This window comes from Misgurnus anguillicaudatus, chromosome 25 (assembly GCF_027580225.2).
Source record: "Misgurnus anguillicaudatus chromosome 25, ASM2758022v2, whole genome shotgun sequence".
Taxonomy (NCBI): domain Eukaryota; kingdom Metazoa; phylum Chordata; class Actinopteri; order Cypriniformes; family Cobitidae; genus Misgurnus; species Misgurnus anguillicaudatus.
Window position 1 is genome coordinate 29360571 of NC_073361.2, and position 22829 is coordinate 29383399.

Genomic DNA, 22829 nt, shown 5'->3' on the forward strand with positions numbered 1-22829 from the left:
TCTTTACTTTTTAAAGATCCTAATATGACGCATAACAATTTTAAACAGTGTATTTTTATTTGCTTCCGTGCAGTATGGCCTTTATGCTTAATTTACATATAATTGCAAGTTTATGCATACTTGATAATATAAAATATACAAGAGGTAAATAACATTGTTTAGTGTACTAAAAGTAACTAATTACTGTAAATGTATATGCCTCTGAATAAAGGGATTACTATTCATTTTAATATATTAATGGTTACTTCCCTACTGAAAAATGCATAACCCTGCTGAAAAAAAACAAAAAACCATTACAGAAAATTCTAATGGTTTCCATTACAATACCAATAGGAATCATTAGCTTTTACCATTAAAACTGTAATGTGTTTTGGGCCATATTCCATTAGAACCAATACATACCATTAGAGACCAAAAAAGACCAATAGACTGTAGTTAGTTTTGGGCCATATTCCATTAAAACCAATAAAATTCCCAAAAAAAACATTAGAATTTCTGTGATGGTATCTATTGTTTTTTTTTGCAGGGAAGCTGGTGAGCTGGTTTTGCAAGCTGGTCTAGCTAGGTTGTGGTTACTTTTAAGCTGGTCAGACTGGGAGAACAGCTGACCCACCAGCTTGGCCAGCCTGGGAGGACCAGCTTATACTGGTCTTGGTGGATTTTTAAAAATGGGTGTGTAGTTGCATTACATGATGCTACATTTACTTCAAAACCATTCTGTAACAATGCTAAATTTAGCCAAGACTGCATTAGAAAGGAATTCATTTTTTGAAATTCCCATAAAAATATGTATTGTAAAGTGTAATGCTTCTTATAAGTAAAGTTTATTTAAAAATTTTCCCAACATTCTTAAACAATGGCTTACATCATTGTTTTTTTTTGTATGTTTTATTATTAAGGCAGTTACAATGTGAACAGCACAGATATCCTGACAAAAATAGTTACAAATGCTTTTTTTTGATCAACAACATTCAACAGGAAAGGTTTTATACATACAGCTATTAACAAATATCACTCTAGAGAAACAGAATAAAGCAAGCGAATGGAAAACAGCACACATTTATTAAAGTTTACAGCAGTCGAACCGTTTTCCCTGTGACGGTCAGAAAATCTTCATCCGCAAGTGCTCGAAGTGCTTCTTCAAACATGTCTTTAGTGATGGCCTGAAACACAAAGACGAACTTGTAAGCCTACATCATCAATACAGCAAACAGTTTTTAATCAGATTAAAACAAACACTCAATGTAATTTGTGCAATAGGTTAGTAAATCTTACAGCCTCTGATTGGCCACGAAGATCATCAAACAGCTGTTGGTACTTCATAGTTGGTGTTTTGCCCTTTGTTTGAATGAGTTTCTTCAAGGCCTGAGCCACTTCTTCTTTGCGCTTGCGTGCTGTGGCGCTCATACCTATAAAAAAAAAAATCACAAACATCAGACTCTTTGTAATTTACATATACTGTTTGTTGCGATATGGTACACTATCGATTATCTCCGCCAGTTGTACGGTATTTGATGGTTCTTCAATGCGATTACCACTTGATTAATTTGACGATAGTTTAGTATTACGTGCAGTTAAATTTTTAATAACTCACGAATGCAACCATATAACATAAACGTTTAATTAAACTTTGAAAAACCCAAGATTTGCATCCGATAGCAGTCATGTCTTTTGCCTCTTTCGCTGTGTTTTTGCTGCTACAACCACTTTGTTGCTGTAATGCAGTAACTTGCTGACACTAGCATGCGAAAATAAACGAAAGTGCGGCTTTAGCGGAAATGGGCGTTACGTCAAGGAATGAGGATGAGGAGTGTCAAAATAAAGGTCCCTCATATTGATGCAAAGTATCTTTAGAAATTTCATCAATGCATCGATCCATATCAATGTATTGTTACATCCCTAACTACTCATATTAAATGCTTTACCTTACCATAGTACTCAATTCAACCAAGATAAACATTAATACTACTTTTAACACCAATACATTAAGCCATGAAGCTAAACGCATTTCAATTTTTCCGCTTTACTCATCAAGTACCTGTGGTGAGGATAGAAATGTCCACGAATCCTGTTCTGGGATCAGTTGCAGACTGTTTCAGCGCCTCTCTGTGGAGTCTCTTTGCTTCCTCCACATCGATGGATTCGACCTTATTTGAGAAACGCACTTTAGCGTGAGCCTCAGCCAATCGGATGAGAGACTCCAGCTGACGGGGGTACGCAGACACCATGCCCCTCCCACTGCCGATCTTACGCATGTCTACGTATGCCTCAATTTCCCAACACATTACAAACAGTATTACAATAACTTCCATATGCAACTACACTACAACGTGCTAAATAAAGTTTTACACACCTCAATCAGGGCCTGGCTCGCTTCCTCTGAGAGTCGGGGGTGCACGGTCGTGCGAGCGAATGCGATGTAGTCCTTCAGCACGGCCATGTCCATATGTTCTTCTTCTATCTGGTCTTCACTCTGGTAATACAGAGACACCAGGTGATGGGCGAGACGTCTGTCGTACGCTTCGTCCTGAGGGTCCAGCATGAGGAAGATCAGATCAAACCTGCCGAATAAGAAGAGATGGGTGCATTTAGTGTAGAATAGACAACATGAGTAGTTGAGCTCACAAAACAGATTTAGATGTAGCATGCCATGTAGAGATAAAAACAGTAACCATCAATTTACCAGGCTAATGATATGTTGATTGAACACATGAACAGTTTATTTAATGGTTTACCTGGACAAAAGTGTGTGAGGAAGCTGAATGTTTTCGATAGTGGTCTTTTTGGGATTCCACTGAGACTCCACCGGATTGGCTGCTGCAAGGACGGAGGTCCGAGCATTGAGCTGGCAAATGATTCCAGCCTAAACACGGAGGACATCATTAACATTACACCCTAAAACACCACTTAATACTAAAGCTCAGAATTACCAACATCAGACAATAATGTCCCCCAAAAATGGAGTTTATTTGTTCTCCACACTCACTTTAGCAATGGAGAGCGTCTGCTGCTCCATAACTTCATGCAGCACCGATCGCGTGCTGTCGCTCATCTTATCAAACTCGTCGATGCAGCAAATCCCGTTATCACTGAGCACAAGGGCGCCGGTCTGCAAAACCAGCTGACGCGTTTCTGGGTCCTTCATCACATAAGCTGTGAGACCCACGGCACTGGAGCCCTTCCCGGATGTGTACTGCCCACGTGGAACAAGGTTATACACGTACTGGAGCAACTGGGATTTGCTGGTGCCCGGATCTCCGCATAGCAGGATGTTAACCTCGGCACGAAAGTTGCCGCGACCCGTCTGGGTGAAGTCTTTACGCGTTCCGCCAAATAACTGCAACAAGATACCCTGCAAAAACACAGAGCTTTTTAATAAACTGGAGGATAAAACATCTCTGCTGGAAAAATAATTAAAAACCCTAACTCGCCAAAGAACCACTAATCCATGATTAAAGGTGCAGTATATAACTTTTTGAATGATCCCTTGACAGAAATGCAATATAATATACATTACTATATTATCAGTGGTGTATAAAGAGACCTTACATAAGTAACTTATGTTTTTATTACCTTAGAATGAGACGTTTTTATCTACATAAACCGAGGGTCCCCTTACATGGAAAGTCACCATTTTGTACCGCAATGTTTCTACAAAAGCCCTTAACGGACAAACTTTTTTACTAAGTTGTCTCCAACGATGATATGTTTGTCCTGTGGCGGCTGCCGTACCTTTTCTGTGCATTTCAAAAGTGAGAGGTGAGCCGTGGACTGAGCCATTGGCCGCAATTTGCAACATCACCACTAGATGCCACTAAAATTTGCACACTGCACCTTTAAATAACAAAAATTAATAGTAATTCATACTTTCTTGATATCTTCATGTTCGTAGATGCTGGGTGCGAGAGCCGAGGAAAGTCGTTCGTAGATGTCAGGTTTAGCAGCTAACTCTTTAAGCATAGCAGCTCGCTCTTTAGTGAAGAGTTTCTGCTCGCCGTCCTCGTCCACTCCGTGAAGACGTTTCTCATCCGTCTTGCGGAAGTGAATGGCATCAATGTGTGTCTTGTATACTGACTTCACTTGACTCTGTCGTGGGTTTAGACGCATGGGTGCCGCTCTGTAAATACCTGAAAGTAAACGCATTCAAATCAATGCTTCTCAAAAAACACTAATTACTACAAGACACAAAGATGGAAAAACATTCTTTGGACTTGAAGGAGTGGACCCCATAATCATTTAATATAAAGATTGGAAGAGCTAGGACATTTTCAAAACTATCTGAATATGTGTTCGTATGAAAAAGGATAGACATATGTAACCCGGGTGGCTTCAGGGTGAGTAAATCATGGGGTAATTTTCATTTTTGGCCGAACTATCCCTTTAAACACTTTTTATGGTAACAGAAAAGAACAAGCTTGTAAAGATGACTAGTTATACCGGTGATGTTCACTCGATCTCCAGGTTGTACTTTGTCCACCAAGTCATTGTGTGCGTAGACGATTGTGGTGTGGGGCGTCTGACCCGCAGGCATGTCCTCAGGAGATTCCTGCAGTTTTATCTGTCAAAACGTTTCAAACAAAAACTCAGTCAACACACAGATGTTTGATGACACATAGCTGGGAATCCTGCTTTAAAGGGGACATATCATGAAAATCTGACTTTTTCCATGTTTAAGTGCTATAATTGGGTCCCCAGTGCTTATATCAACCTAGAAAATGTGAAAAAGAACAACCCAGTAACTTAGTTTTGGTAAAACATTCTCTGCAAGCATGTGAAAAAATAACTTTGGCTCCCCTTGTGATGTCAGAAGGGGATAATACCGCCCCTTAATCTGCACTATTCAACCACGGCACTGCCATTTAGTGCAGAGGTCAGCTTATGTGCATTTTAAATAACACACCTAAAAACTGCAAATTTTTGCTCACACCTACAAAGTGGTAATTTATAATATATTATCTATATGATATTTTGAGCTAGAACTTCACATATGTACTCTGGGGACACCAAAGATTTATTTGACATCTTAAAAAAAGTCTTGTGAAATGTCCCCTTTAAGTTTTGCATGTGAACCAAATTGAAAGGTGAAGAAATGTGAATGAACAACACTACATACCAAAAAAAAAACTAATAACACAACACTAACCATTTGTTTATCAGAAAATCCAGATCGGTTATGAACAAGCGCCATGCTGTGGGTGGTGTTGCAGTTGCGACAGACGGCAGGCTCTGCGATACGTCCGCGGTCCACCTCCACGCGAGCGTTGAACGCGCACACCTGACAGCGGAAAAACGCCTCCTGCATCTCCGGGATGAGCTGAGAGGTGCGGATCACCATGCCGCTGATAGTGATGAGCTGGTCAATATCTAAGAGGAAAGGAGACACTAAATAAGTAGGAGAAATACAAATCGTGTCGTCACGTTTTTAAATGTGTGACATGTTCATTCACCTTCAGGATTGAGCGCACGCATGTTTCTGGTTTTCACCGCGCTGTATGGGCGCACTTGAATCTGATGCTCCAAAACAGAGTCTGGGAAGCGATCGAAGAAGAGCTCATTGACCGCCATGTCAAAAGTGGGGATGACTTCCTGTAAGCAAGAGAAATAGCAGACTTTAACAGTGAGACAAGACTTTCAGAAAAAAGTACATCCCTTTTACAAAGCAGGTGACTTCCTGTGGATAACAGATCAGCTGTCGATAAAGATCTGCATCGAATGTCTGAATATGACCGCAGTTCACATTCAACACAGGCTCGCCAACAACACTGATCTGAAACACAAATATAATTATATTACACAAACACTGGACGTGTATGATGATATCAATTGGGTTAGGGAAATGCCTTTTTTCACATGTAACCCAACATCAAACGAGATATCTATCCTTAAGCCGCCCTTCCAGTGCACACAACGGCTGGTAAACCGGAATCATTCGTTTCCTATGGAGAGTCGCAAAGGGGCTGCATGCGGTGCCGATCATCTGCGGATGTGTAATTTACAGATCCGTTTGAGCATTGGATGCGGTAAAAATATAAGTTACCATGTTGGCAAGGATTTACGATTAAACTGAAACATCATTACGAGTGCCAGTAGGGGGGCAAACTCCGACAGTCGTGTCCGAATGTTGTGCACAATGGAAGGGCGGCTTAAGGGTAAATAAGAAGGGGTACGTGGGGCAAAACAAAAAAGTGTTTACATTGTTGCACAAGTTTGAGCGTTTTCATTTTCCGGTATTTCTTTACGCTGCCAAAAGTCGATCCCCCCCAAATTATTGGAAATGTATAATGTTTTTCCAGTTATTGATAAACGAGTGTTTTGGTGGCATGCAAGTTAATTTTTTCATCATGTGTTTTTATTCGGTTTCTAAGTTGGGTGTGTAATATAGCCCGACCGATATGCGTTTTTTGGGGCCGATGCCGATACAGATATTAGGGAGTAAAAAAGACCGATAACGATATATCGGCCGATATTCTTTATGTGTATATTATAGTTCAGTATATACTACAGTATATTATACTAAAGTACTGTACATAGAATACACTATATACTTTAACATAATATACTGTATATGAATAAATACAATGCAATGCAATGATCACTCACATATGTGGTGATCACTCACAAATGTGGTGATCCAACACTTATATTGATGTGACAAAGATATGTACTATAGGCAAGAAGTTAAAGCGTAACTAAACTCCTGGTCAGAGCCTGACTCCGCCCACTGGCAGTATTTGAAAAATGCAAGAAAAGTAGGCAGATCCCAACAGAGATAGAGGGGAGGAACTAAGCTCGTACCAAGTGTGTGGTGAGATCATAACAAGGGTGTGGTAAGCTTGAACCTGCGTACGTCATGAGTCATTTTTTGGACCCAACATCTAATAGGAAAATTCAACTGCAGTAGCCACCGTTCAACCTGAAGAGGGCAGCACTCAGACGTTTTTACACCATATATTGTAATATTGAAACACTTTATATCCAAATGTCAAAAAACTTACTAAAATCAATGAATAGCACTAATAAACCATCATTCTTACAGATCAGTAACTAAAAAAAGTTGGATTAGGGTTTAGTTACTCTTTAACAATAAACTTTATTATCCAAAATTAGTTGGATATCAGTGCACTAAACAGTAAACTTGACTTATTATAAATAACTTTAAAACACAAAGAGAACAAAATACATAAAACTTGCATCATTTGCAGTTTTGACGAGAACGTTATAAAGAGAAACTTATGAAGTCATTGATTAATATTAGCTTTACAGTAAGTTGTGTTCTTCACAAATTAGTTAACGTTAGCCACTCACAGTTACGAAGACAATGCTTGACGGAGCACATACTAATGTACACTATGTTTAATGTTGTGCACAACGTTTTTATAACACAAACCCAGGGTTCCGTGCAAACTTTAGACTTTTATAAAAAATAAAGCGTCTTCGCTCCGCCTCTTTTATTTAGCAAGGGTATAGAGTTGCGCGAGCTTATTGAATCAATTGCTCTGAAATGAGCATGTTACCTAACAACACAAGCAGCAGTAATCTCATATAGTGTTATATAAGTGCATGGCTGCGCATAGTTTAAACGTTTCATTTCTCCGTCTCACGTCATTAAGATTAAAAACACCAAATGTAAGCGGGAATGCGTCTCTCTTGTCCATTTATAATCCAATCGACCAAAGCGCGTCTTAATACCAGGTGTAACAATGTTGTGAAGAAGACACTGCGTGACTGCTTCCATGCCACCTGAACTGAGAGACTGACTGACTGAACTGAAGTGAAAGGGGTGGGGGATTGGCTGGTGTCACTACAGTGAGTGATCTGGGTCGCCATTAGCAACCAGTATGGCGCACTCTGCTGGACAAACAAGTACTTACATCTTTCAAATGCATTTAATGTGTTCTGTAACAAACGTTCATATCGGCGCATATCTGCGGCTTATACGCCGATACAGATATATCTGCGACATGCTCATATCGGCCGATAAAATCGGCAAAACGATAAATCGGTCGGGCTCTAGTGTGTAAGATACCAAATCCAATGTTATGTCATATTAATCAGTGTCTTGTTGACTAAAACATAGCATCGTTTTGAAATATGTCTGCAGCTCTTAGCAACTTTTTTGGTGGGCTTGAAAATATTTTGACCCAGCTGGGTTTATTCTAACGGCGTGTTAACCCCTCAGCACTTACATATGAAAACCGCTAACATAAGCGTAATTCTCGCTGTTGTTTTAAATAAGCTACACGCGAATGATTGCTGGCTGCCAACAAAATAAATGTGCCGGTCTTATCAAAAATCATGTGTCAAATTTTTTTTGGTTATATCTTTAATATTGATTGAATAAGGTCACGTCAAAGATTGAAATCATAATGAAATGAATGGCTAAAATCAGACTTTGATTTTCATTATCTCAGAATTAGATTTTGAAACTGTAGTATGATTATTACAGACTGGGTCACACATAAAAATGTTTTGTCCTAATTGTGCTGCTTTTCCTCACATATTTAGACATTTGTATGCATTTATAATTGAACTATTGTTAGAAAAGGGCTGGATGAATGAATACGGTGTGGATATCCATCTATTATAGACATATATAAACAATGTCCACTTCAAGTATATAGACAAAATAGTATTGAAATATTTGCCTGCAAACTTAATTTTTAGCAAGTGTTACAACTAACCACCTGCCTGTTACAATGAACCCCACCTATGGGGTAAGTTGTAACATTTGCACTTCTGTCACATTTGGTGTAATTGTCCAAGAATGGTAAGTAATAGAAACAAACTTCAAATGGTCATTTGTAGCAGAGATGTGTGTGTTGCTTGTGTAAAAATATAATTAATCAATCTCAAATTTTTTTTAATAATTGAGCCATCACCAAAAAGCGTTAGGTTGTGCCCCGCTCTCCCTACTAGGCTTCTTATTTCAAATCTAACAATACTTCACAATTGAAATCTGTGTGAGCCAAGTCATTAATATAAATGGTTTTTAGTCATTTATTTTGGACTCTTGTATTATAGTAACTGCATTAATTGTACATTGCAGTATTTATTACACTGATCTCGTCCAGTTTCTGCATATAGAGAGGTTCGTTCAGATCCAGACCAGCGTTTTCCTCTTCTCTGGAGTTTGGATCCGTAAATCGTTGCAGAAAATGCTGCAATAAAAAAACCTCAATAGTCATTTATCCATTAACAAAACAGATTTCAACAGTAAATGCTTGTAATGTGCCGTAAAGACTGCATACCTGAAACTTCTCCTTGCAGGTTCCCACATTGACATCCGTCCCCCAGATCACGAGTCTTTGCCCTGCACCCTGATCACCAGCAGCAACACCGTCTCCAGATGGCTAAGAATTGAAGGAAGAGAAATATATGAATACAAAATATAAAAAAAATACATGACATTATGTGTAAATTCTGTCTTTAGTCTTTTTTTGTGTGAAATCATAACATTAATATCTTTATTATTGACATCAAATCAGCCTTTGGTGCTTCTAATCTTATTATAGATTATAAAACTTAACCTGAATTTCAAAGACAGGGTCACAAAAAAATGTGTTAAGCGTTTTCCCTCACCGGTTCTGAATGCATGTCAACCTGCGGAGCTTTCCGCACAGATCCCAGATCAGCGCGCTGGCGAGCCGGAGTTCCTCGTATGCCGCTGCGGGGAGTCCCTTCAACTCTTGAACTGGGAGTACCGTACATCAGCGGAGAACTCGCATCGATCTCACTCTGAACAACTGAAACAATCCAGAAATGTTTTTTTTTTAAATCAAAATCGTCACCTGTTTAAGAAAATATGGCCAGTAAAATTTCAGATCAGTACCTGAGCGAGGAGCCACAGGACTGGAGAACAGAGACACGTCATGGGCGGCCGGACTCTGTGTATCCATGGCTGGAGATGTGGGCATGGGCTGTAGCTCCATGGATGTGTCATGGGCCCGAGATCGTTGCGACGGTGGGGAGAGGGGATCCTCACTCGCGGGTGTAAACAGAAATGGATCAAGAGTTAAAAATATAGAGGCACTTATAAAAATACACACCAGCATCTGAAATAAAAATAACTTACGTGTTGGGGGGTTACTGCCCCTCTCTCTCTTACGGCCACCTTTGGATGATGATGGTGAAGACATCTTGATTCAAATCTAGGAAGATTTCAAAGATTGTTTTAGTTTGTTAAAAGCTTATTTTGTGTGTTTATTAAAATATTAATGTTTAACATTAACACGTTTATACATAAAACGCGCATACATGCATATGGTTCATTATCTGAGGTACAATTTGAATTTTTTATTGAAATAAACTGGATAACAGTAACTATCATAACATCACAAACTTTTTAATGAAGATACATTTTTATTTACACATGTATCAACTTTTCACAATGTAACAACTTATAGAGACTCGGAGCATATAAACACGAATTATTGTGTGGTTAAGGTTATAGAACTAAACTTTATTAACTATTTAAAAACTAAAGCAAATCTGAAGCGTGCACATAATTATTGCATAGACACAGGAAGTTGAATACTTGCATAAAGACTTTACACGTGAACAACTATGTAACACAATAGCACAAAAATTGGTGAGGTGAATGCCCAAGGTTCAGTATTGGGAAGTGTTAATACATAGTAACAACAAAAAAACATAGTAAAGATGTGATTACTATAGTATATCTACGGTTCATTTGTGTAAAAAGGATGAATAGGACATAAACAGCATGCCTCATATAATATTGCCGATGACGATTTAACTGTAACCGCACAATAAACTACAACGTTACTAAAAGACGTGCCATTTTAAAAGTGTGTTAGTCAAAGCGTTGTCATGTATCAAGCGATCACAATCAATATTTTTATTGAAGTTTATATGATTATAAAGAAATGCAACACGTACCTTGTGCACTGTTTTCCTTCTCAACGTGAACGGTGGCGCGAAACTGCCCGTGACGCAAGATTCGCGGGGAATTGTAGACCAATCAGGTATCTATTTTTCTTACTATCGGTCCAAAGGGGGAACACATATGTCGCCCGTTTATATATAATCTTTCAAAGTCTTGGTATCTTGAATTGTTTAGTGAACTTGTGCATATATTTTGTTTTGTATTACAATTAAGTACTTGTATAAAGTTATTGAGCGCATACTAACAATTTAAGGTGGCTTAACATAAATGAGCCCCATCAACCAGTTGGTATCGCCCGCAATTTTCGCGGGATCTAAAACAGCAGGGAGAAAATGGCGGTGTTTCTGGTAACATCCACTAGATGGCCATGTGGTTGGCAAGATGAGCGATTTCATTCATTTTTAACCTAAAAAGTACGGATCCACAAGATACATTTAGAAAAAACTAACTGCAGTTTTTTTTACAATTATATATATATATATATATAATTTTTGCTCCAAAAACAATAATGTCATACTTTATTTTTGTATTTTTTGTATAGTTATATTTTGTAATTACGTGACAGCCTGACTGAAGTTACCAGAACAGCAGTTTTCTAAACATCTGGCCAGTGTTTATAAGAATATAATTACAATGTAATAGAATAAATGCTTATTTGTTTTTTTAAGATTAATACTTCCAAATTTTTTATAAAAATAAATATATCAAAAATTATATAAAAATAAATAAATGCGTAATGTAACATATTGTCTATTTTTCTAACAACAACAACAACAAAAAAACACAAAATATGTTTATTTAAAATTTTCAGTTAATAAAGGTGCAAACTATGAATTAATTTAAATGTTAACATAATAAACAGATTTTTAACTTTATTCAAAACGGTAAATCGTCGAAGTTTTTTCAGTCTGCGTTCCTGCAGCGAATGCGCTGGTGGGCGTTCACCCACACCCGTCTCTCCTCAAATAGGAGCCCGGGCGGAACATGTGACTGACACTGGACATTCACTGGCTTTCAGAAGGGGGTGGCAATCCACTGACGTCAGCGGCGCTCTTGTACTTATGCACGAGGACTGGAGAGTTTCGATAGAGAGCTACGAGGACTTTTACACCTGTTGAGAAGAGCGCGAGACGACGTGCCCACTTGGACACATTGGTGCGCTTTTGGACATACGAACTAGGTGCGAGAGAGACTTCGTGGTTTCTAGATAAAGTTTTGGACTTTTGGACTGCCCTGGGGACGCTGTCAACTGGGGATCTGCTACTTTTCTTGCCAACTGAGTGATTATTTACACCTGTATATCTATGTCTGATATATACAACCTGGACTCTCAGTGCGTTTCACCACAATGCAACATGAGCTGGGCCATGGAGCCTGCAAACTTCTATGATAATAAAGTGACGCCAGGGGATGTCAAGGCGAGGATGCCCGGAACCGAGCATGGCATCGCCGAGGACAACGGCAGCAGCATGGTGGAGCTGAGCAACGCCCCTGCCATCTACGACGATGAGAGCGCAATCGACTTCAGCGTCTACATCGACTCCATGTCCACGGTACCCCTGGAGATCTGCAACGACGAACTGTTCGCAGACCTGTTTAACAGCACTGTGAAGCAAGAAAAGCCAGATTTCTACTTGCCACACCATGCGCAACAGGTAAGCGCTGGCACCTTTGCGCAAAAGAGCTTGGAGAGGCTGCAGCACCCGGAGGTGAGCTTTGGAAAGGGCGCGTTTTGCGCGCCGATCAAGAAAGAGGCGGACTGGAGCGATAGCGAGCTCTCCTCGTCGTTACCATCTCAGATCGAAACGTGCGCAAAGACCTCGGTAAGCCTTCATACGGGCCAACCGACGCCGCCCACCACACCCGAACCCGAGCCTGTCACCCACAGGAGACTGGGAAAGGAGAAAGGTAAAAAGTCAGTGGACAGACACAGCCCGGAGTATCGCCAACGACGAGAGAGGAACAACATCGCCGTGCGTAAAAGCAGAGACAAGGCTAAGCAGCGCAACTTTGAGATGCAGCAGAAGATGCTCGAGCTGAACGCGGAGAACGAGCGCCTGCACAAAACTATCGATCAGTTAACGCGAGAACTGAGCAGTCTCAGAAACTTCTTCAAACAGCTGCCCGAACCCTCGTTTGGAACTGGGGCGGGTGCGCGCTCGGCTGTTGACAGTCGGTGACGCGCGTCCGAGAGTGCGCCACAGCCAAATCCTGCCAATTCTCTCTCCAACATACCTCAGTGAACTTTATTGACGATTTCTGTAGCATAAGTGCATCAAGTTACATCTTGGATAATGGACTTATTTTTGTGAATTTTGTTTTTTGTATTCTAAATTATTACGGAAAAGCTTCATATACGTTTTTATGGTACCTGTTTTATAATTCAAACGTCTTTATAATGCCAGAGCATGTTTGACGATTTTACAGTGTGTACAAATGTGTATAATAAACCATGTGAAATTTCCAAACCCTCATGAGAACGCGCATGTGTTTAAGGGGCGGGTCGGAAGGGGCGTGGTCTATTGAAAGGTGTAGCTGTCAAACTTGAACACCTCAATGGCACGTGTTTCAGAATAAGACATATAAAAATATGCAATGTGGTGGCATAACACTTTATTTATAGTGTTGAATGTCAGTATTTAGCCATCGAAAATGCAAGACAACAAACATTAAGCTTTTTTAACAAATAAATTAATCTAAACATCACCATTAAAAGGCTAGCAGCGACTCTTTGCTTTACAGACCTTAAAGCATATAAGAGGTCAGGCATTTAAAACAAAAAAATAACAGTAGTATCTTTTATACAAACATTAAACTTTCAAAAACTCTATGAAGTGTGGACAGCTTATGAAACAAAGTCTTCTTTATTTGTGTCCATGTTTTTTATATCACTTTGGAGGTAGAACAGACCACTGCTGATTGATTACTATCTTGGGTTTTGAAACAGATAAGCAGGTCAAATGGTTAACTCCTCCAAACCCATCCAAACACTGTGACTTCGTCTGATGACATGGACCAGGGCACTCAGAGGTCCGATCTCCGTCCCAAGAACACTTTCCACTGTGTAACCCTTTCAAGCAAAGAGATCAGATATATGAAAACCAGGAACACTTAAATGTGAATTAAACACAACCGTAATGATAACAACATAAGACTAATGCAGGTCGATTTAGGCTCAAACAGAAATGGTTATAAATAGCTAAATTTGACTGACAAGGTCACATTTGGTTAAGGATTGTTTTGACAACATAGTGAGTTATAATATCTAAAAACGTGGCAATGACCTCACTTGTATTTAGCATCTCAATAAGCACTGCGAGTTTAAAATAATGCAAAAACTTACTTCAGCGCTCATTGTTGAGTTCAGGAGAGAGCTGATGGTCTTTTGTTGCAACTGAAACACATGTGCATGAAAACATTCAGTTAAAAACTTTATTCATGCAACTCTGTATTAAAGATTATTGATAACACACAGACATCAGCGAATCTCAAAAAGACTTTTCAGAGGTCTCAGGAAAGTCTGAGCTTTACTAAAATATGCACCTTGATGGATTCATCGTGATATTAATATCAATATCTTCATAAATTCATATGCATTATACTTAAACATGTTTAAATCTTCCTATTGTCAAACCTTTCGAACACTTAATTCCCCCACCCAACATTTCCGAAATCGTTTCTGAGATATCTCCTCAAATCTGTTCTGTATGATTGGGCCCTGAAACTTTCAGGAAACCAAACAGAACTTGTAGATAAACTCTGTGTGAAGGGTTTTTATTTAGTATTTGCAGGGATGATAAAATCATGGTAGCTTTAAATTTTTACATGTGAATCATAATTAGACATATAAGCTGGTTTTTCATCAAAATGAAGCAAAAATTTTCTAAATTCACCAAAAAATAAAAACATGCGAATTAGGTGCGTTTCCATCAAGTTGTTCGAACTTATGACGGTGGTATTGGTAACCTAGTAACCAACATAAATAAAAGAGGGGGCATGCTTCAAAAATGGATTTAGTTACGGTTGGTCAAGTTTACTAGCAGTGCAGCTTGTAATGCAAACTGAATGCTGTGCACAGAACAGTGTTCCCACACCTTAGTTAACTTCAATTTCAAGGATCTTTCAAGGACTTTCCAGGTCTAATACCCTCAAATTCAAGGACTAAATGTGGGGGCATTTCAAGTGAGAGAAAGGTTAAATTGTGTTACCTTTTAAGATACATTGTTACAGTTTCCTTTCGAGGGAACTCACGCTGCGTCACTGCGGTGACACTTTGGGGACGCCTCCAGGGGTAAGTGCGTCTGAATGTGTATATCAAATTCAACCAATAGTGAGCCTTAACGACAAAGACAGGGTGACACAGGAGCCAGGAAGTATATCGCTATCTGAAATATTGCCAAAGATGGCGTGACAGGGAAGTATGGCAAGGGAGACGCAGCGTCTCGTTCCCTTCTCAAGGAACAACAGTTACATACGTAACAGAAGACGTTTTCATGTGTCAAACACAACTATGCAAAAAAGCATTTTGGTATAAATCAACATTCGCATACAGAAGATATAAGCATTTAATGCGTTTAGCACATGTGCTTAAGAAGTCTAGAATTTTTATGATTTTATCCTACACTACACAGGGAATAATATGGATTTTTTTCCACAAAAATTCTTGCTTAAAATAGATTCAAGCACTTTCAATGACCTGTATCTATGCATGTATATTTTCAAAAACTTCCCAGGGCCTTGAATGTTTCTCCCCAGATTCACAAACTTTCAAGGACCCGTGGGAAGAAGAAATGCAGAATTTGTGATGCAGGCACTAGCAACAAGGGCATTGCGATGAAGTCGAGCCCCATATATGGGCAGTCACGTGGGTTTAATGTTCGCTACGTCAGAATTTATTCGGCAAATGTGTTTCCATCTCCCATTATTTACGTTTACCCTTTTTCGCATAAGTCAAAAACCACCTCACGCAAGCATAAAAACGTTTTTGTGAATTAAAGGTGACATAGAATGGTTGAACGGAGTATTTATCCTTTTTCTTTGATGTGACATGTAGACAAATTTTTTTTTGTTTGGGTCTGTAATGCCTTAGAAGCTCCCTAAAAACCTCTCTCAGATAGCTCTATTACGGTGGGGGATTTCAAACGAGTGGTTTTGCACCTATTTGGCTCCCCCTACTGGCTTAACTTGCAATCTCATTACTGATTGGCTGACTTTGCTGCCACTCAAAAAATGTAGCCAATTATTTTAAAGTGGAGGGGCAGTTAGATGCCTGTGATGTCATAAGCATCAGTTTTTCAGATTGGACTGTTTTCTGGCTGACATTTCTAAAAGAGGAATTTCTATGAGACTGAGATGTTTAGCATGCTTAGCACTTTTTGTATGTTTGTGAATGTGGGTAGACTACCATTATTCAACAAAGACAAGGTAAAAATGTTTTTTCATTCTCTGTCTCCTTTAAGGGATTTTTATAAAATTTGGCATTTCCATCACTAGTTTCTTATGCGATACTTCAAAATGTGCATAAAATCAGTGTTATTTAAACCATTTCCTTTTGTGTTGCTTTTCATGTTTCTGTTTTAAAATTACACAATTTTTGGATGAAGCGTCTCTTTGACATTATGATAAAAAATATAAAAAATGACACAAGATCTGATCTATGTCCAAATTATAACAACCTGTATAAATCTCACCTTGACTTTGACCGTACAGTTTCTCAGTGATGGACAGTTCAGAAACACATCGAGCTGCATCTTTGTGGTCGGTTCGTCCATCGTTGCTCCACACATTAAACAGCGAAATCCTTCCCTAAACACAACAAAGCATGCACTTTTTATTGCTGTTTTTTAAGGATGTTATTTGTGCATTCTCCAGTTGAAGGGTTTAAATGTATGATTCAGGGGTAAACCGTGATTCATCAGTTCAACTTTACTCTTAAAAGCTGGAATGTGAAAACAACCATAATGTGGTGGGTTGTAATTGTACTGAAAATGATGGCTAAGAGGCATAAACTCTGAACAGATGCAGGTCAACTACCCCATGGAGTGTTTACTTAATCTTTTAGTAATTTTAGATGTTTCACCAAAATATTATTTTGCCTGTTTATTAATATTTATGTGATGCTTTAGTGTGCAAGTACCAAATATTTAAGAAATATTCCACTTTCATAAAAACATCTGATAATTTACTCACCCCCATGTCATCCAAGATGTTTATGTCTTTCTTTGTTCAGTCAACAAGAAATTAAATTTTTAAGGAAAACATTTCATTGCAGTTTACAATTGCAGTTTCAAAGGGCTCCAAACGATTCCAAAAAAAAATTGTCCTGTTTAACCACAACTTCTTGTCTTGCATGAGTCTTGTGATGCGCCAGCGTGATCTTACGTATTACGTTATCACGTCGAAAGGTCATGTGTGACGTATGCGAAACCACCACTCCAGTGTTTATGTTCTGACATTGTTGTATGTGAAATTACACTAATTAATGTCTTTGGTTCAGTTTATTGTTTAAAATGGTCCGCAAATCTGCATTTTACATATGTAACATGTGACCTTTTGACGTGATTACATAATACGTAAGGTCACACTGGCGCATCACACGGCCAGTGCAAGACGAGAAGTTGTGGTTAAAAAGTACTATTTTTTATTTTTTTTGAGAAAATGACGATCGTTTTGCCAGATAAGACCCTTATGCCTCGGTTGGGATTGTTTAGCACCCTTTAAAGCTGTATTGAAACTGCAATTTTAAACTGCATTAAAAATCCTGGACTGTTTTCCGTAAAAAACTTAAGAATAAACATCTTGGATAATAATGTGGCTGATGTTTTATAAAAGTAAATCTTTAATACAGATTTCTTGCCAATAACTGCATTAATACTTTCATATAAGTAGCCCTGCAGCAGATGTTATGGCCCACACAGTGTTCAAGTAAGTCTGGATTATATAAAGCAAGAGAAAAAACTGTGACAGTCCCTGTACTGTACATACATCTGGCATTCCAAACTGTATGAAACAGGGGCCACATCACAAAACACATGCATTTGCTTGACCTTTCGAAAGAAAAAGTTTGATGTGCAACACAGATCTAATTTGCACAATTTAAGTGAAATATTTACATATCAATGCCTATTCTGCATTCAGCGACTTGACATGGACATTTTGGTCATTTAACACGCAAAGGCAGCCAATCACAATGGAGGTCATTTACATATAAACTTCTTTTAGGGTATAATGAATGACACAAACAGCCTTTTTTAATATTACATGTCAGAAAGAGGGTAGTAACTAGTTAAATCTTAAAGGAAAACACCACAGTTTTTCAATATTTTACTATGTTCTTACCTCAACTTAGACGAATTAATACATACCTATCTTTATTCAGTGCGTATACTTAATCTTTATACAGCGCGTTGAGAATGTGTTAGCATTTAGCCTAGCCCCATTCATTCCTTAGGATCCAAACAGGGATGAATTCAGAAGCCATCAAACACTTCCATGTTTTCCCTATTTAAAGATTGTTACATGAGTACTTACACGAGTAAGTATGGTGGCAACATTGATGGAATATTGACAAAAGTTTGAGAGAGAGGGCGAGTAGTCAGAAGTGATGATGTTACTGCGCGCGAGGTTGAAGTGCTGCAAACTAAGTGCTCTTCTGCCATACAATATAGTTATCATTTTAATCGTCACGTTTTGTTTTGTGCCACCATACTTACTCATGTAACTACTCGTGTAAGAGTCTTTAAAGAGAGAAAACATGGAAGTGTTCGGTGGCCTCTAAAGTCATCCCTGTTTGGATCCTAAGGAATGAATGGGGCTAGGCTAAATGCTAACACATTCACGACGCGCTGTGCAAAGATGAAGTGCACGCATTGAAAAAAGTTAGGTATGTATTAATTTGTCTTAAAAGTTGAGGTAAGAATATAGTAAAATATTGAAAAATGGTGGTGTTTTCCTTTAACTAACATTATTAACAAACTTCATAAAAAATGAAATACATTACATTTATGCCTTTGGCAGATGCTTTTCAAAAGCCATGATGCTGTTCAAACCCATGACATTTTTTGCTGCTAAGGCAATGCTCTGCCACTACTGATCAAAACACAGGCAACTTTTAAATGTTGACTATTGTACATACTAACTACATGGTACGTCGAACTAAAAACCTGGTTTGGATCTAGAATAGTCCTGGAAAGATCTCTGGACTTACTGTTTATCTTGAGCCGTCTCTAAACGGCAACTCCCACAGTGACTGCAGACGGGCCAAGAGAACGCTGTGCTTTCGTCCACTTCCGTAATAATACCTGTAAACCAAACGTTCATGAGCATCATTTTATTCCCACATGTAAATACAATCACCAAACCATTACATATGTTGTCCATTAACACAGAAATAAGTCAATTAAACAGAATTAGTCATTACAGCTCATTTGATTCAACTTTAATTATAAAAGCAAACACAAAGCAGCAAAAATTATTATAATATGAAATAAACTAATTAATGCCACTTTAAAAACACATTCTTAATGCTGAAAAACAATTTAAGGACCTTAAAAATGATTAAATGAATAATATTTATATTTTCTGAAGAACATGTGAGTGTTGCTTGCCTGTGTGAGACTGCTCACCACAACGCAACACTGCAAATGGTGTTAGTATATATGGTTGCTAAGGTATTTTAGCATGCTGCCACGTGTTTGCTTAGACGTTGAGTGTTTCTAGCACATCGGAAGGTTGTCGCTAAGGGGTTCCGAGTGTCTTTGGCATGTTGCTATGTGGTCTCTTAGGGGTTCCGAGTGTCTTTGACATGTTGCTATGTGGTTGCCAAGGGGTTCCGAGTGTCTTTGGCACGTTGCTATGTGGTCGCTAAGGGGTTCCGAGTGTCTTTGGCATGTTGCTATGTGATCGCTAAGGGGTTCTAAGTGTCTTTGGCACATTGCAATGTGGTCGCTAAGGGGTTCCGAGTGTCTTTGTCACGTTGCAATGTGGTCGCTAAGGGGTTCCGAGCAGTGTTGGGGAAAGTTACTTTTAAAAGTAATGCATTACAATATTAAGTTACTCCCCAAAAAAGTAACTAATTGCATTACTTAGTTACTTTTCATGGAAAGTAATGCTTACGTTACTTTTAGTTACTTTTGCGTTACTTTTTCGTGGCTAAAGCTTGATCTCTTTCAGGCCTTGCAGGTGTTTTTATGACTGAAAAGTTCTGCATTCAGAAATTGCATATTACATCACAAAAATGTTTAGCTCTGGCTTGCCATCTCAGTTTCTGACTCAAACTATTTCCTCACAGGCACAGAGAGTGCATACGTTTAGTTTAATTCAGTACATATTTTTTAATCAAATTAATTAAACTAAAAAAGTAACTTGAGTTACTTTTTTGAAAAAGTAACTCAAATATTAATGTGTACATTTAAAAAGTAATACGTTACTTTATTCGTTACTTCAGAAAAGTAATATTATTACGTAACTCAAGTTACTTGTAATGCGTTACCCCCAACACTGGTTCCGAGTGTCTTTGGCACGTTGCAATGTGGTCGCTAAGGGGTTCCGAGTGTCTTTGCCATATTGTTATGTGGTCGGTAAGGGGTTCCGAGTGTCTTTGACATGTTGCTATGTGGTTGCCAAGGGATTCCGAGTGTCTTTGGCATGTTGCTATGTGGTCTCTAAGGGGTTCCGAGTGTCTTTGGCACATGTCTATGTGGTTGCTAAGGGGTTCAGAGTGTCTTTAGCACATTGCTATGTGGTTGCTAAGGGGTTCAGAGTGTGTTTGGCACGTTGCAATGTGGTCGCTAATGGGGGTTCTGAGTGTCTTTGCCATATTGTTATGTGGTCGGTAAGGGGTTCCGAGTGTCTTTGACATGTTGCTATGTGGTCGCTAAGGGGTTCTGAGTGTCTTTAGCACATTGCTATGTGGTCGCTAAGGGGTTCTGAGTGTCTTTGGCACGTTGCAATGTGGACGCTAAGGGGTTCCGAGTGTCTTTGCCATATTTTTAGGTGGTCGGTAAGGGGTTCAGAGTGTCTTTGACATGTTGCTATGTGGTCTCTAAGGGGTTCCGAGTGTCTTTGGCACGTGTCTATGTGGTTGCTAAGGGGTTCTGAGTGTCTTTAGCACATTGCTATGTGGTTGCCAAGGGGTTTAGAGTGTCTTTGCCATGTTCTTATGTGGTCGCTAAGGGTTTCTGAATGTCTTTGGCACATTACTATGAGGTTGTCAAGGCAAGGCTCCAGACTAACTTTTTTCACTAGGAGCACGGTGACCCCCAACTGAAAATTTTAGGGGCGCAACCAGAAAATTTAGGGGCACACACTGTAAATCAACATGCTAACCAAATATTCACATTTCTACTAATTTCCACTGTATTTCTAATAAATTCTTTAATGATAGATGCAGAAAGTACAATGTGCTGTTTTCAAATTCAGTGTCACATCACAAAAAAGGTCAAAATTACTGGTCGCACATGTGCGATTGGATGTAAAATTCAATGGATTTGCAATGTTGTTATGTGGTCACTAAAGGGTTCCAAATGTCTTGGCACTGAACAATGTGGTCGCTAAGGGGTTCTGAGTGTCTTTGGCACGTTTCTATCTATTCGCTAAAGGGTTCTGTGTCTTTGGCACGTATATGGATACCAAGTAATTCTGAGGGTCTTTGGCACATTGCTATGTGGTCACCACGGGGTTATGGGTGTCTTTGGCACATTACTATGTGGTTTCCAAGATTTCTTTGGCACACTGTTATGTGGTCACTAAGGGGTTCTGTGCGTCTTTGGGTTCTGGCTAGATGGAATACAGTTACGGCCAAACTCGCAAGATTTCACAAGATTTCGCCATAGCTGTATTCCTTCTAGCCAAAAGCGCCTCTTTGGCACACTGCTATGTGGTTGCTAAGGGGTTCTGAGTGTCTTTGGCACACTGCTATGTGGTTGCTAAGGGGTTCTGAGTGTCTTTGGCACACTGCTATGTGGTCGCTAAAGGGTTCTTAGTGTCTCTGGCACATTGCTATGTGGTTGCTAAAGGGTTCTGTGTGTCTTTGGCACACTGCTATGTGGTTGCTAAGGGGTTCTGAGTGTCTTTGGCACACTGCTATGTGGTTGCTAAGGGGTTCTGAGTGTCTTTGGCACACTGCTATGTGGTCGCTAAAGGGTTCTGAGTGTCTTTGGCACATTGCTATGTGGTTGCTAAAGGGTTCTGTGTGTCTTTGGCACACTGCTATGTGGTTGCTAAGGGGTTCTAATTTGTCTTTGGCACACTGCTATGTGGTTGCCAAGGTATCCGAGTGCATTTTACACACTGCCATGTGGTTTGTTAAGGGAATGCGAGTGTCTTTGGCCCTTGCTATTTGGTTGTTTTGGAGTTCCGAGCATCTTCGGCGCATTCCTATGTAGATGCCAATGGGTTCTGAGTGTCTTTGGTACGTTGCTAAGTGGTTGTTAGCATGTTTCTATGGTTTTCTTTAGGTTGCTACAGTATGTGGCTACATTCTCGAAGATTTTCTGGTCTTTGGATGTAAATGTAAGTCATTTAGATTTTCTTTCACCCGTTCATCATCCCTCAGGGCAAAAACGTAAATCCAATTGCTTCGAAAAATAACAACTCTCCTTTACTCCTCTACATCCCGCTCGATTTGAGGCACCACGTTCGCAAAGCAAACACATGGGATAAGCGACACCTCAAAGTTGAAGTATTATGAGTTTTGAAAAATCTTGAACCCCAAGCAATAGCGCTGCATGAGCAAAACTTAGAGAAAGTAAAATTTAGGCCTTTAAGCTCAACTGACATTTTCTGAAAAATAACATCATAGAAACAGCATCACATCTGTCTTACATAATACACAACAGCCGCAGCGATCAGCCCCCCATATGAACCTCTGCTCTCTGGAGATTCCTGAGGCAGGCAGCCAAAAACTGAAGTTGCTGACCATTGC

The 22829-nt window shown here is 39.2% G+C and overlaps 3 protein-coding genes across 5 annotated transcripts in view; 1 reads left to right on the top strand and 2 right to left on the bottom strand.

Annotated features, from left to right (window-relative positions):
• Window positions 1-971: 971 nt before the first annotated feature.
• Window positions 972-11052, bottom strand: mcm4 (minichromosome maintenance complex component 4). Its single transcript, XM_073863920.1, has 17 exons — window positions 10900-11052; window positions 10073-10148; window positions 9830-9988; window positions 9580-9743; window positions 9249-9350; window positions 9055-9158; window positions 5665-5759; window positions 5448-5579; window positions 5144-5364; window positions 4438-4558; window positions 3868-4127; window positions 2987-3352; window positions 2736-2863; window positions 2354-2561; window positions 2039-2267; window positions 1276-1409; window positions 972-1163 (listed from the first exon to the last, which is right to left on the bottom strand). The coding sequence occupies exons 2-17, from the start codon at window positions 10134-10136 to the stop codon at window positions 1071-1073; spliced, it is 2580 nt and encodes an 859-aa protein (XP_073720021.1). The 5' UTR covers window positions 10137-10148; window positions 10900-11052; the 3' UTR covers window positions 972-1070.
• A 909-nt stretch (window positions 11053-11961) lies between these two features.
• On the top strand, window positions 11962-13374 carry cebpd (CCAAT enhancer binding protein delta). The gene has a single exon (XM_055182659.2). The coding sequence runs from the start codon at window positions 12211-12213 to the stop codon at window positions 13084-13086; it is 876 nt and encodes a 291-aa protein (XP_055038634.1). The 5' UTR covers window positions 11962-12210; the 3' UTR covers window positions 13087-13374.
• A 128-nt stretch (window positions 13375-13502) lies between these two features.
• Window positions 13503-22829, bottom strand: part of spidr (scaffold protein involved in DNA repair) — a 76055-nt gene continuing 66728 nt past the window's right edge. For all 3 annotated transcript variants that reach the window (XM_055182648.2, XM_055182647.2, XM_055182646.2), the window contains 4 exons: window positions 19113-19206; window positions 16597-16711; window positions 14250-14300; window positions 13503-13976 (listed from right to left, as the gene is read on the bottom strand). In XM_055182648.2, coding sequence (XP_055038623.2) covers window positions 13863-13976; window positions 14250-14300; window positions 16597-16711; window positions 19113-19206 — 374 coding nt within the window. In that variant the 3' untranslated portion in view covers window positions 13503-13862. The remainder of the gene's footprint in view (window positions 13977-14249; window positions 14301-16596; window positions 16712-19112; window positions 19207-22829) is intronic.